The sequence below is a fragment of the Marmota monax genome, unplaced genomic scaffold, assembly GCF_021218885.2.
Source record: "Marmota monax isolate L192 unplaced genomic scaffold, Marmota_monax_Labrador192_F-V1.1 WCK01_AAM20220418_F8-fsc00146, whole genome shotgun sequence".
Classification (NCBI taxonomy): domain Eukaryota; kingdom Metazoa; phylum Chordata; class Mammalia; order Rodentia; family Sciuridae; genus Marmota; species Marmota monax.
In genome coordinates, this window is record NW_026694096.1 from 1,636,014 (window position 1) to 1,652,060 (window position 16,047).

Below are 16,047 nucleotides of genomic sequence, written 5' to 3' on the forward strand. Positions count from 1 at the left end.
ATATTCACATGATTGAAAATGAGTCATCAATGAAAGAACATATTACTGAGACTATACCAACATGAATTTCATAATTATATCAAAATAAACAGGCCAGCTATAAAAGAGCCATTACAGTTGAAGAACAACCAAAATTATTCTATGCTGACTGAAATTAGGATGGCAGGTCCTTGAGAAGTATGTATGCCAGAAGAAGTTCTGTGGGAGATGGAAATGGTCTAGATGTTAATTAGATAGTGGCTATGTGGATTATGCATTTTTTTTTAATTCACTGAATTTTTACACTTAAGTTCTGTTCATTGCACTATATATAAATTTCCTGTAAGTAGAAAGTAAAAATACAAAAATTTTTCCCATTAAAATGAAGCAATAATATCCAATTAAGTCACAAGTTATACATATATATAGAAACTAAAAGCGCTAAATGTTGGTACTTTCTATATAATATTTTATAAGTGTAAACTTTTAACAGAAAAGCAATCATGAGTTTTACTCTATTCCTCATGTATCCATACTAGGAAGAAAACCTGTGCTTACAACTGTTTTCTACTATTATTTGGTATCTGTTTACTTTATAGGCAAAATTCCTAAAGCCACTTCTGAGAATAGCGTCCTATTCAGCTTTTATTTTATTTATTTTGGTACTGAGGATGGAACCCAGGGGCAATGTACCACTGAGCTACATCTCTATCACTTTTTTATTGTTTATTTTGAGAAAGGGTCTTACTAGTTTGCTTAGGAGCTAGCTAAATTGTTTGTTTTGTTTTTTGGTGCTGGAGATTGAACCCAGGGCCTTGTGCATGCAAGGCAAGCACTCTACCAAATGAGCTATATCCCCAGCCCCCAACCTAGCTAAATTGTTGAGATTTGCTTTGAACTTGTAATCTTCCTGCCTCAGCTTCTTAGTCACTGGGATTATAGGCATGAGTCACCATGCCTGGAAAAATAGATTTCTTTATTAATGTATTTATTTGTGGTACTAGGGAGTTGAATCCAGTGCCTTACACATGCTAGGCAGGTACTCTACCACTGAGCTACAAGCCCAGCCTCCTATTCAGCTTTTAAAAGGCATGTCTTAATGCATTTAAACACTAACATCCTAAATAAAAAGTTCACTTTACATTTCAGATCTAAAGTTTTAAAATATTTGCTGTCTTGTGGTATAATAAATGTCATTAATGTAGTTGTATTTAAAAACATAAAACAGAATCTTGAGTTTTTAAAAACTCTATATAAAGTAGGGTTAATTTAATTAGTAACAACTTCAGAAAATTGGGCTACCAATCTTTAATGCATCCCTTTAATTGATAAATATTTAATTATTGTGATCTATATGGAATAATATCAGTTTCTAATATCATAAATTATTTTTAAGGTAGTAATTCTTCATAACAAAGAGTCCAAGTACAAAAGAAATGCATGATTTCTTCAAGGTTGCAGTGAGAAGGTGGTGAAAAGTTAATTTACAATAATTCATTAACAACTAAGAAATGTTACTTTTATTTTATTTGGATTTTGAAAGCATTTTATCTTATAGTGGCTGCTACTTATGCATGTCTTGATTTTAAAAAGTATCCCGTCCAAACTTAACATATTTTATGCCATGAAACTTGTACTATTTGAAATTCACTAAGCCAAGATTAACAAAAATATGTACAACCTATCCATTCAATCCCTTTCTTTATATTTCATTGTACTGATTTGAAATTAAGAATAACGATGCATTGTTATTTAAGAAAGGTTTCTGTCATCAAAACTAATTTATTCTACATTGAAGAATGTTTATACCATTAGTAAATATTTTCCATGAAGTTTATAATCTCATACAAACAACGACAAAATCCTGAAACTTTCAAGTAATATGGTTACCAGAAAGAAAGAAGAGGACTTTTGCGTGCAAACACACACTTACTTGAAAGGGGAAGTAAAAAAGAACAAGGGAAAAAAATGAGGTAGGAGGTTGATATGTAAAGGCTGTTATGAAAAGTATCAGCTACAGCTGCATAGGGCAGGAATGGAAAATAGGGTAATAAGATATGCTCCAGTTCCTAAATAAGTTAATAAAATGCTGCTTGAAGAACAGCTGGCATTAGCTGGAGCTTGAATGAAGCAAAGAGTGGTTGCCTGCAGTCCACTTAATGAAAGGTATTACAACATCAGTGGGTTCAGGGAGAATTATGCAAAGTGACCCAAATTCATTTTGTACAAAAGACATTACATTTAAAAGGACTTTAAAATTTTAAATTCAGAATTTGATACCTAAAGCAATTTGAAAATAGTAAACATTACCCTTTGGAACTGGTCCAAGACCAAAAAAAAAAAAAAAATGTGATATGAGTCTTGGAACTTAAGCTATTTCCGAGAATGGCCTCAGTATTTCATAGATTTGATTATATTAACTTACAGTATTTTTAGTGTTATAGGTTAAGCACATATTTGAAAATTGAACTTTAGTTTTCCTGACTTTTAAAACTGTGTTTGGACAAAAAAATATATATACTCACAAGTGTACCTGTACATGTAATTGAGAAAGTTTTTATAGTGAAAAAATTTCCCTACTTTACAATGATTCTACTTAGATATTGTGACACTGTGAAAACAAAATAAAACAAAACAAAAACTATTCCAATTCCACTACACACAAATTATCTATGGCACTTACAAAGCAGGGTAGCCATCATAATATAGTAGAAAGAGTCTTGTACTACTGACAATTTTGCTAATACCTAATTGTACAAAACAGTAGGCACTTAAGTTCTGAGCATCATTTCCCATGCCTGCAAAATGAAATGACTAAATGATGTTCTCTCTGAGTTCCAATGAAGGTCTGAAATCATAAGCCTAAGAAATATATTTGCTTTATCAGTGTTTGCAATAGTCCCTAAGAGTATTTGATACTTTGATATCAAGTATGATATTAAAAAAATACACCTTCTGATAGACTTCAGTTTCAAGGAAGATGGAGTTGATGAACTTTTCTCTATTCCTCTTACTATGTACAACTAAAAGCCATGGACATTACATATAAAACAAACCAAAGACAATTCTAAAGAGTTGAAAGGAAAAAGTCAAACAGGTAGGGAAACAAAGGACCCGAATAACAGCATGGTGGTGAATTCCTCAAGTTTCCTTTTTGCCTTAGTATTGCCCCAAGTCAACAATCCAGAAATGCCAACCAGTTGACAAAAGCTCCCATAAAAAAACCTGCTCTCTCAAGTCCATAAAAACAAATAAAATCACCACAAAACAGTGCAGTCTAGCAAGAAAGAAAAATTTTAAACAATAACAGTTCTACTCTATTCAAAAACATAGCAAAAACAGTGGTCTTGCTCCCTCCTATGTCAATAAAGACTCACCAGGAGCTTAGTCTTCTTCCTTATCTTCTTCCCTAGTCATATTTGACAGAGTGATGTTAGAGAAGATAAAATAGGGAGCTAAGACTTCCACTCACTTTATCATAACAAGACCTCTCCACCATCAGTGGAAGATATGTGGAAGCAGTAAGAAAGCGTCCTATTCCTGGTTAGGGTGCTCTCTGTGGAGGCCCAAGAGTGAGCCAAACTCTCTTGCCCAGAAAGTCCTCTCCTTAGGTGTCAATAAAGGTCAAATGGGGAAGCTGTATATCCACCCCAATATGGCAGTAACAGAGGTGCTCTTCCTTTCTCTATCAGAGTGATATCAAAGGAAGCTGCTATGATCTTAATGTTTGTGTCTTCCAAAATACGCAAGTTGAAACCTAACCACCAATGAGACCATATAAGGAGACAGAAGCTTTTGGGAAGTGATTAGGGGGGCAGAGCCCTCATAAATGGAATTTGTTCCCTTATGAAGGAGGCCTCAGAAAGCCACCTTGGCTCTACACCATGTGAGTATACAATGAGAAAGAGCCATCTATAAACAAAGAAATGGGCCAGTACCAAATAATTATCCAGCTATCACATCAACTGTGGACTCCCAGCCTCCAGAACTATGGTAAATAAATTTCTGTTGTTTATAAGCCATCCAGTTTATGGCATTTTATTATAGTAACCCAAATGGACTGAGACAGACCTTTTATAAATTTAATGTCTCTAATACTTACAGGGCCATTCAAACTTCCTTTCATATTAATGAACTATTATAGCTGCACTTTTTAAAGAATGAGTCCATTTCATCTAAAATATAAAATTTATGCAGAGTTTTTTGTAGATTTCTTTTATTATCCTTCTGATGTCTATAGTGTTTGTCATGATTTTATTTCTAAAGATTGTGATGTGTGTTTTATCTTTTTGTCTTTATCATGCTTGCTAGAGGTTTGTCAATTTCATTTATCTTTTCAAAAAATCATGTTTTATTGATTTTTTTCCTGTTTTTCTCTTTTCAATTGGACCAATTTCTGCTTTTATCTTTATTGTTCTCATTCTTTTGAATAGTTCGGGTTTATCTTCCTTTTCTTTTCAAGACCTTGGGCAAGGGGAGATTAGATTATCAACCTGTGATATTTCCTCTTTTCTACTCTATGCATTTACTACTGTTTCCTTCACTACTTTAACTCAGTCCCATAAATTTTGATATGTTGTATTTTCATTTTAATTCAATAAATTGCAATTCATTCAATTCAATGTATTTTTTAAAATTTATTTTGAGACCTTTTTAAATCCATGGTTTATTTATAAGTACTATTTTTAAATAATGCCTTGATATTACATTTCAGTTACAACTTTGCATCCTATGAGCACATAAACATAATTTCAAAACTCTCTATAAAGAGATCTTCAGGCTGATAGTTTCACTAGGAAATTCTTCCAAAGATTTAAAAAATAACAATAATTCTACAAAATCTATTCCAGAAAGTAGAAAAAATTAATTTTATGAAGCTAGCCTTCCCCTTATACAGTAACTAGACCAAAACAGTGCAGAGAGAGAGAGAAATAAAGAGTGAGAGAGAGAGAACCCATGTAGAGGTCAACATCCCTCATGAATGGAGGTACAAAAATTCTTAGCTAAATATCAGTAAAAATAATTCAGTAATTGCTGTGATTTGACTATATTCCCGAAAAGTCATGTGCTAGAAGTCTCAATCCCCAAATTCATATGTTAATGGAATTTGTATGCAGGGCCTTTAGGAAGTAATTAAGATTAGATGAGGTTGGGGCAATCATGACATTACTGGTTTTCTACCAGAGTTAGCATGCTTGCTCTGTCTTGCCATAGGATACCCTTACATGTGTTCTGGAGCACAAAGAAGGTCCTCACCAGATGACAAGCCTATGTTAGAGCCATGCTTTTGGATTCACCAGCCTTCAGAACTTTAAGCCAAGTGAATTATTCTTCATAAATCATCTGAACTAAGGTATTTTGTTATAGCAACATAAAACAAACTAAGATAGTAATATGCAAATACATACACCATAGCCAAGGCAGAGGTCATTGATCCTAAGAACCTAAGGCTGGCTTATTCATTTGAAAACCAATCAGATCAGTGTAACTCAATATATTTTCAAACCAAAGAGGAAAAGATCACACAAACACATTAATGCAAAAAAAGCACTTGACAAAATCCAATACACATTCATGTTACAAATTCTTAGAAAAATATAAATAGAGGAGAATTTCTTCAACTTGCTAAAGAGCATCTACTAAAGTTCTACAACTAAACATCATATGTAGTAGCAAAATAATTGAATGCTTTCCACCATGAGATCAGGAAAAAGGCAAGACTGTCCTGCGCCACTGCTTTTATTCAACACTGAAGTTCTATTCAGTGCAGTAAGGGCAAGAAGCAAATAAAAAGCAGACAGTTCAGAAAAGAAGAAATAGAACTGTCCCTATTTACAAACTAAACTATCCCTGTTTTAAAATAATTGTCTAAATAGAAAAGTCCAAGAAATCTACAAAAAGTTCTCAGAACTCATTGAGTTGTGGGAAAATAGCTTGGCTTGTAAGGCTCAGTGAGGATGGTTATTGGGCAGCAGCCATCAAGCATCTCCCAATGGCTCTTGGCTTCTTAGTGACATGTTAAGACCACCACACAACATTGGCATTCACCATGTAGGCAGGGATGGCACCGCTAACCCAGGGCTTCCTGATACTGCAGTGCTATGCCCCCTGCCTGGCCCTTATGCTCATCAGTTCCTCCACTCCTGCTTCAGACACACACCTCGCTCCTCTTCTACAGCCCATTCCGGCTGGCAGCATGCTCCCCGTTTCAATCAAAGCAGATTTTTCAGAAAACAAAACAAGAAGACAGCCCTTACTATCAGTAGGGACAGTTGTAAACTGTACTTAAGCAGAGTGAAGTTTGTACTTGGAAAAATCAACCTGACTCTGTATCACTCACAGGATCTAATTTTCCAGGTGTCTTCCGGATAAAGAACTAGACTGTCTTTGCCTTCTGACAAGTTGTAATACTATGTATCTCTTAAAAAACTAAGAAAGTAAAGTTTGACAGGATTATAAGCAAATCCTCAATATCAAACTAGCAGAACAACTGCAATGTTTCATAAAATTTACACATGATCAAATCATGTAGCCATGTGGGACAAGGTCAATCAACTGTGTCCTAAAGCGTTTTAGCATATGTGAGTACCAAGTTTGAATTCTAGCAATAGTTGCATACACTTTTTTCAACTGATTTGATATCACATTTCAGCTGAATTTTCATAGAGAAAACATTTAACCATTTCCAAAGATCCATTTTTATACAACTTGAAAGTCCTTGAAACTTTCTGGTTTCCACAGCATATATATATATATTTTCTTATCCTATGGTCAGTTGTACCCTATGATGATAGATTTTCCAAACAAAAATAACTAGAGCAGCAGTTCAGCAAAATACACCTTCAGTGGCTTTCAAAAAAGGCAAAGTTTCACCATGCATAGTTCTGTAAGAAGAGCTGTATAACAGTGTGTGTACATTTATGTGTTTTAAATTATTATTTTACAGTGTAAACTTTTTTTTTCACTCTGATGTTTTTCTGACTGTGAATTTCTGCACAACAATCATGGTTTAAAATACTTTCTTGGTTTACAAAATGTCATTAATATTTTGGGGGCATCTAAGTTACTGAAGTGGATTGTTTAATGTGCAGGTATTATTATTAAACATGGGAACTATTTTGAGACACAGGAAATGGATCAAAAGTTAGCATGTACATTAGATGTGATTATAATGTAAGTGAAATAAGCTGGACACCAAAAGACAAGTACAGCATGATCTCATTCATATGTGGAATATAAAAAATTTGATCTCATGGAAGTCAAGAGCATGAGGTGGTTGGTTACAAGAGGTTAGAGAGACTAGGGGTGAGAATGGGGAAAGGTTGATGAATGGGTACCAAGTAAAAGAGAGGAATAATCAGTTCTGATGTACTACTGCACAAATGGGTGACTGTAGAGAACCACAACACACTGTACATTTCAAAAATCCAGAAAAAAGGATTTTGAAAGTTTTCACTTGAAGAAATTATAAATGTTTGAAGAAACGGATGTTTTACCTGATTAAACTATACAGTGCCTACATGTATCAAAATATTACATGGTGCCCCATTAATGTGCACAATATTTATGTATTTTATCTAAAACAGTTAAAAATAAATTAATAAAAACATAATGTAGGTTTGTAGTCCAAGGTCTATAAATTATTAATGAAGAATCAAAAGAAAATAGAGATGGCCCTTGATATATGGTCTGCTTAGCTGTGGTAGAAAAATACATTGACCGCAAGCCTGAAGATTCCCACATAGGGCCTTTGTTCATCTAATTTATACAAAAAGCTCCCAATACTCTGAACCTCCAAAGGGAAAGATATCTCCTGGAGTTGGAGTATTGGGTTAGCTGGGAAGCACAGCACAGAAAAGCACAAGGCTGGGCCTGACCCTAATGGCACTGCTGCTTGGGAAAAGCCACTTCATATAGGTCATTAAAAATTGAATTTGTTTCCTTTGGTCAGGTTCCCCTAAAGTATTTAAAAGATGTCCATGTTTCATTGCTTAAGCTATGCTTTTGCTTTTGGTAATTCCCTGTCCACAGTTGCTTACACTTGTCCTGTACCTTGTTTCCAAGGTCAAAGAACAGAAAGTAGCTCTTGTTTTGAGGAGGTAAAAGTTAAGGTTACATGTATTTTATACACTGGATCTAGTTCAGAATCACACATTACAAAATGCCAATTGAAAAAGAAAGGAGAGGGAAGGAAAGTTCTATTAGAAATTTCATTTAGTTTTAATATAGAATATATATTTAAAAATTATGACTTATTTTTTTAAATTCTGGAATTATTTTTAATTATGCCAATATCTCTAAAATAAGGTGGTATTTCGAGATAGCTGTTCTAATTACATGGCTTAGAGATATTTTGGAGTATCTACATCTGGAAATTCTTTATTAATGAATGTCTTTAACTTAAATGCCACCAAACTTGAAATATTGTTCTTTGTGTATATTATAGTATTAACAAGCATAGTTGCAAAGAAAATACTTAAGCTTAAAAATAAAAAGCAATTAAATAGGGCTAAGATGGTTCTTTTAACAAATGATCTGAAGCAATTAGGCATCCATAGACAAAATATGAACCTTGATCTAAGTCTCATGAATTTTACAAAAATTAATTCAAAATGGATTACAGATTTAAATTGTTAAGATTGTAAGATTCTTAGAGAAAATAACACATAGGTTAAATGCTAAAGAAAAAATGGATAAACTGGATTCAATCAAAATTAAAATCTTTTGTTTTGTGAAAGACCCTACTAACAGGATGAAAAGACAAGCAAGCTGTTGCCTAGAAGAAATAACCAAAAGGAAATCATTTTTTTATGCTTTACTTATGCTTCTTCTTAGTCTAAACAATGTATCCAATTTTCCATTATATCATATTCAAACTTTTGTGACAGTTATGAAAAACTGGGAGAGTAACCTTCCATACTTTTTCCAATAAAATACCCTCTGCTCTAGTCAGTTTACATCTCAGTCTGACCCCTCATATTACACTCCTTTCTCCACTACACATTTTCTCTTGCTGCATTTTGAGATTCTGTTTACTCTTCACTATTAACCTCACTATTTTCATTAATAGTGACAGTGCCACAGGGTGGCTCAACAGGAGTGCTCCAGCTCATCCATAATCTCCTTCTGATCTCCCTGAAACCCCCCACCCAAGATACTTCAAATGAGAGGTGTGCTTTGATACATACAACTGACATTTTCTTTCGGTATACTGAATAACAACAACAAAAAAAAGAATATTTAAAAAACTAGATGATTTTATTATTCTATATCAGACTAAGTATTTGCCTATGAAATTCAAGGTTTGAGACAAATACCAACTCATTCTCCTATAATTAGGTTGCTGGTTCTAAGCCTCTCTAAATTCTGAAGCTGCCAGTAAGCAACATCCAATTCATATTCCATGTTTTCATTAAACCCTTGAGTGAAATCTATTTCTCCTGAATTACTAAATGATTCAATGTTTAAAACTGACCAACATGTTAGTGAGTTTGCATTTATATGCATTGGATATCTTTATGATGCTGGTAGAGTTAGGTGAATATACAAGGCAGAGATCCCCAAGTTCTTCTGGCACTCAAATTTGGGTCTTGAACCCCAAATCCTAAGCCTTTTTAGTAAGCAGTAAACAGGTATCTGTTGGTCAACAGTCCATGGTACTGTAAGAAGTGTAAAAAAACACTAATCAGATGTTCACCATAAGAAAACTATTATATATAATAATGAAGTCTATTTAAAAGCTATACCACCTGAATTTCAATTAAATTACTAATGTTAATAGTTATTTCTTTGATCAGTGACAAGCAACTATAATGTCTTATGTTTTCAGCAGTTACAAACTGGTAAATAGAATATGTCAATTCACTTGCTTAAGAACAGAGAACCAAGCCATTTTCTGAGTCCTTGACTTTTCACCTGGATTCCGAGGACAGGGTGAAGAAAACAATGTGAATTTTTGAGTTAGTGCATTAATTTGCAAACATGAAAAACGTTTTTACCACCCACATTCAATCTATTAATGTTACATAAGAATTTTTAAATTCTTATAAATGATATAAATATTTTATTTTAAAAAAACAAGCTGGTAAATGGAGATCAGATTTAGCCATAATCATAGTTTTCTGAGTAATCTCTGCAGCACTTAGGGAAATCCACAAAATAAGAATCTCAATATATATTGTGAATAGTAGATTCATTTCTTAAGTAGTTTCTTGACAGCTGTGCAGAAGAGGATTCAGAGTTTACATATATTCTAGTAAACAGTGCAGGAATATTCAAGGAAATAAGAGTAGGTTAAAAAATGGGAGAAAGTTAATATATTCCCAGTCAATCATATCTATCATTGATATAGTTGCAAGCTCACAGTATTTCCAGTGGGTCCCTGCATATGTGTGACAGTCCCCTTGGACAAAAGACTAATTAAGAAGTCACTGCTGAAAAAGATACTTATAAAAATTGCAACTTCATATTTTATTCCTTTCAAGTTTTTTACATCTGATTGATGTAGCTTATGTTTTCCCTTTTGATTCTAAATTATAGAACTTTAAGAGATTGAATTAACCCAAACTATAAAATTATCTTCCACAAAGATCAAGTTTTTAAATCTTGATATCAAATCAGCACATTTACTAAGACTTAATGATAATATAAATAATTGTGTGCACTTTGAGCCAATTCAAATACAACCAAGTTTACACTGAAAAAATACCCAATAATCCCTGGAAGGAATGTTAAGGTCAGACACCAGGAGTGAGAGAGTAAGCCAAATTTGATTTCACTTTATGTCAAAAAAAAAGTATAGAGTCAGTGACTCAGAGCTGGCTATACACTGTGACTAATCTAAGACTACCATAAATTAAAAGTTTGCAACAGCTATAAAACTGCTTCCATTCTGAACAATGAATCCCTAGTTCTTACTCACCTTTCATCCTCAAACAATTCATGTGGACACAGATAAAACGAATTTACCTAATAAGTATTATAATTTACCTAATAAGTAATATAAACATATACCTATACCCCAAACTTAATTTTAAAGATGAAAAAATTAAAATATTATTTAATTTGTAATTAATATTTTATTTTCATATAAATGACTCTTCTTAATTAATATAATTTTTACATTTTCTCAGTAGAAAATATTTATAATTTTGCCTGATGGATGTGCAGAAATAATAAACAGCAGTGGAGTAAACACCTTTGTGAAAAACAATACATTTTAGAAGAAAACAACTCATTTCTTCCTTCAACATTTAAGTGCCTCCAACACCTCAGATCTTCTGCTAGAAATTTTGAATAAAACAAAGACAAACACATTGTGTTTTGTTTCTAGACAAGACAAACACATCGTGTTTGTCTCTAAAACTCTTTCCCTACAAGCAAAGAGTTTAGAGAGAAATTGGGTGGTTTCCAAACTTCAGCATTAACAACTTTTCTGCCTTGCTTTCGGACTTCTGAACTTCTCTCATTTATTTCAGAATTATTGTCCGTTTTTTTATTTGCCAGTTACCTAAACTTCAGCTTCTGTCCAATGATTGAGACCATTTTACCTGTGCTAGACCACCCTGATGCAGACCACCTGCCTGGATTTGAACATATTTTATTCTTGCAGACTCTGCATAGAAATGATCTGCTTCCCTCCCACTGGGAAAACACCTGTCACCTTTTGAAGGACTTGTCTGACACTGTTTGCTTATCCTCAAAAGTTCCTGAGTAATCTAATCCAGTAATTCCCCAAACTTAAAGAGTGTCAGAAACACTCAGAGATGCTTAGATGTATGTAGATTCAGAGACTTCACTACTTGAGGTTATGATTCAGCAAGCCTGATTTGAAGTTCAGGAACCTATAATTTTAAAGCTTGACATGTCCTTGAAAGTTTTAATGAAGACCCCACATTTAAGCTGGGATTTGAAGAATAAATAAACCTGTGTGTAACATCAAATAATATAGGTAAATGTAACAAAGAACCTAATTGCAAGATGTGTCAGGTATGTTTAAATACGAGAATTTACTCAATTATTGGCCCACAGTAGGTGTTTAACTAATATTTGCTAAAAATGAATAAATTCAATCTATTGTGCTGAATGAATAAAGTCTGGGTGGATGCATCAGCTATATGAGGAGAAGCAGTGGAGGAATTAGAATGAAAAGCTAGAGAAGAGACAAATTCCAACTGATGACAAAATCTAGAATATGTTTTGTGGGGAATGAGATTAAGTAAAACACTTGAAATATAAAGTTACTCCTACATATTGTGCTTCTCATCCTCACTTTTATGTTTCACAGACCCAAATCTTCATGTCTGGGCCTTACTCTTCAGATAATAAACTTTGACTGAGAAGGCATAAGACATCTAAATTGTATGTAAGAACAATCAATTAAAGTGAGTAGATGGACAGACAGGCCGCCTATGTTAGGGTGTTATGGCTTAGATATGAGGTGTCCTTCCCAAAGCTCCCATGACAATGCAGGAATGTTTGGAAACAACATGAATATATTGTTAGAGCTTAACTAATCAGTGGATTAATCCATTTAATGGATTAATAATTTTTATAGATTACTAGGTGGTAACTACAGGTGGCATATAGAGTATGACTGGAGGAAGTAGGTCACTGGGGCATGCCCTTGGGGATTATATAATCATGAACCCAAAATAAAGTTTTCCTCCTCTAAGTTGCTCTTGTCAGGTATTTTGGTCACAGTGATGAAAAGCTGACTAACATAGCTACCGAGGATATCATTACAGGATGTAACAAGAGTCTAATACATAATGGTGACCGTCAAGATTGAAAAGAAGGGGTAGGCAGGCATGGCTGTGCATGACTGCAATCCCAGCAGACCTGTATTCCCAGCTATTTGTGACACTGAGGCAGGAGGATTGCAAATTTGAGACCAGCCTGAGCAACTTAGTGAGGCCATGCCTAAAAAATAAGGATTAAGAATGTATGTAGCTCTAAGGTAAAGCCCCTGGGTTTAATTACCAGAGAAGAAAGGAAGGAAGGAAGAAGGAAGAAGGAAGAAAGGAAGGAAGGAAGGGAGGGAAGGAGGGAAGAAGGGAGGGAGGGAAGAGGAAAGGGAAGGGAAGGGAAAGGAAGAGAGGAAACTTAAGAGCCATAATAGGAATTGAACTGGTAAGATCTAACAATATGTAGAAGAAATAAGGGAAAGAATCACATAAACAATGAGGCTTGGGATCCAACTTAGTATCAAGAATAAACACAGAAAAATGAGGAAAATGACATTTCATGTAACATATATTCCTTTTTAAATCCATGTAACATATATTCCTTTTTAAATCCTTTTTAAATGCTAACCCAGTTCCCAGCTAAATTTTTCCAACAATTTGTGTGCATGAGAAAGAGACAGAAATAGAGGATAAAATGTAAGAGAGAATAGAATAAATGGATGTAGTAATGTTGGAGACATGACATTGAAGTAAAAATGAACAGTTAGATCACTGAAAAGAGGCAGGTGAGGACATCCTGAGAGAACATATCTAGAGGGCATAATAAAGATAAGGGTGAATTTTGATGTGAAGGACACCATTAAGGTTATTAGTAAAAGAAATAATAATATCAGATATAAATGAGAGAATGCGTAGACTAGGTTTAGAATGAGAGCAAAACATTTTTAAGGAAAATGGGCAGAATTTCACCAAGAGACACACTGAAGATGGTGGAACAGCTGGGACAGTTATAAAGATTAATTCATTGCTGAACAAGGTAGAATAATTTCTGTTTTTTCCTAACAACATCCAGCAGCGATCAGATTGAGGAAAACAATCAGTGGGATCTTCTCCATTAGCAACCCTCCTGGAAGACAACTCACAAGGACATGGTTTGAGACCTAAGAAGCAGGAGATGGTGTCATTGACATGTAGACATTCCTGCCTGGAAAGGGAGAACATGAAAGTGGAAGGACAATTTCACTGGAAAGATGAGAAGGAAAGGATGCACACCTAGATATTGAAGCCAGAGAGGAGACAGGCCGTGTCCTATAACTCTGGATTTACAGTTTCAAGGGAAGAAACATGAGCAAAATTGGGGACACAGATTTCACAAGAGGGGACAGGTTGAAAGAGGTTTCTAACATAAAGGGACTGAGGTTTACAATAGAAAGGGACTGCATTGTATGTGCCAATTCCCGCAATTCCTAATAGGGCTGACCTTCCAGGGAAGAGGTATTAGCAGGAAAGAATCAGGTTTTAATTTAGGTGAGCAAGCAAGAAATGGTAGAAAGTAGAAGGAAGAGGGAGATTATGATAGGAAGGAGCACCATAAAGGAGAATGAGTTTCTTCTAAACTAGAGCTTATGACCCATTCTGTATGCAAGTAGAAGAATAAAGGCAAAATAAAATAGATAAAAGCAAGTCTGATCCTGCAGCCAGGGAAGCATCTAAAATTATTCTACATAAATATTTTTTAGTGATGTAAATTATTTATTTCAATATATGTTCTTAAAAAAGCTTTCAAATGTTCAAAATGTTGTAAATCTCAGGCTTAAGATAATGGGTCTCAACTGGAATTATTAAATAGTAGTCATATGATTTTTGAAACCATAATTGCTTGAATTAATGTTTATGAAACACAATAGCTATAACATTATGTATAAAACATTTAATATAATTTCTCAAAGCATGAATTTTGAGCTGTAGTGATCACATAGGAAGGTAGATTATGCTTAAGGTTGTAGAATCTTCTCAATACAAAATTTCATATGTCTTTTAATGAGATAACTTGCTTTTTTACTAAATATACTTACAAGTATGGCACAGTAGAATAAACATAATTGCAATTAGTGATTTGCTTTTATAATAGAGCACCTTCTTTTCACAATTAGAGTAATATTCTCAGAAATGGATTAGTTTGTTACCTTAAGTATCTGCAGTTGTTTCTACCAGTGGATAAGCAAGCTGGTGGTAGGTAGGAGGAAATTGTCATTTAAAACTTTATTTAAAATTCCAACCAGGCCAAATTATAGTGAATATCCATTGGTCATAGATCTTCCCACTGAATTAAGATATAGTTTATGTATGCCAGTGAGTATAGTACACATGAGTTCTAGGATCAACTTTATTGTCAACCATATTAGCTCTGACCTGACACTGTACTTTAATTCTTCACCTTCTTTTTTTTCTACAAAAATAATTTTTTAAAAATATCCCAACTGAGAAGTCTGCAAGTTCATTCCTTCTTTTAAATTATAATAATTTACATTTACAGAAACATAATAAGACAGATTTTCTTTTTTTCCCCTCCATTCAGTCTCCCAGTGCTGTGGACAGGTTCACTGTGCTACACAGCTGGACTCAGGTAGCACAAGGGCTAGGGCCCCACCTGCTGCATTTTTAATATTTGTTCCATGTGGGTAGATAAAAGTGCTGCGGCAGTAAACAGCACTGAGTAGTGCACAACCCCGTCCACCAGTGCTCGACAACTCCCATGAGATACCTGTTTCAGGTGGTGTGCTCACACTACAGGTGCTCTCACTGCCTTCCCCAGCCGATGTCGCAGCTCTTATTTTGAAGACGTATGAGGTGTTTGCAAGAAGCTTTACAAAAGTGTATGTGTGATTTTGGGGAGAAGCTTTTGCAGAATTCCTTTCCGCCATTATTATATAATGCGTGATTATTCCATTTGCTTTCTTGGGAGGATCCCATGTCACTAAAACTGACTGCCAGTTGCTTGCCATACACTGCAGATTCTGTACAACATCTGGAACTTAAGAGATAAACATATGTCCAAAGTTAAAATTAATACCTAGCATAAAACAGAGTAAATAATTTAATTATATGATGGTTAGATGAAATCATGTTTAGGAGTGCAAAAAGAATAAAAATTTGAAGGATCATCTTTTCAATGCTCAAAAAGCTCTTTATATAGGCTGAATCAAATGCTATTGGCAGACTTTCAAAGCTATCTTGTTAATGCTTAAAATACTGAACCAGTCACTGAATATTTGCCAAGGTCCAAGAAGCAATTACATTCTCAGATTCTCAGAAGCAACTGAAGCCCAGGTAGTAGTTTTGATGCCTGTTTTCTTAATCAGAAAGGTATAATCTTACAGTA

At 34.2% G+C, this 16,047-nt stretch overlaps 1 protein-coding gene across 1 annotated transcript in view; it reads right to left on the minus strand.

Annotated features, from left to right (window-relative positions):
• Positions 1–16,047, minus strand: part of Ptprq (protein tyrosine phosphatase receptor type Q) — a 214,322-nt gene that overhangs the window by 122,127 nt on the left and 76,148 nt on the right. The window contains exon 25 of the mRNA XM_046465089.2: positions 15,430–15,699. Within this exon, the coding sequence (XP_046321045.1) occupies positions 15,430–15,699 (270 nt within the window). The remainder of the gene's footprint in view (positions 1–15,429; positions 15,700–16,047) is intronic.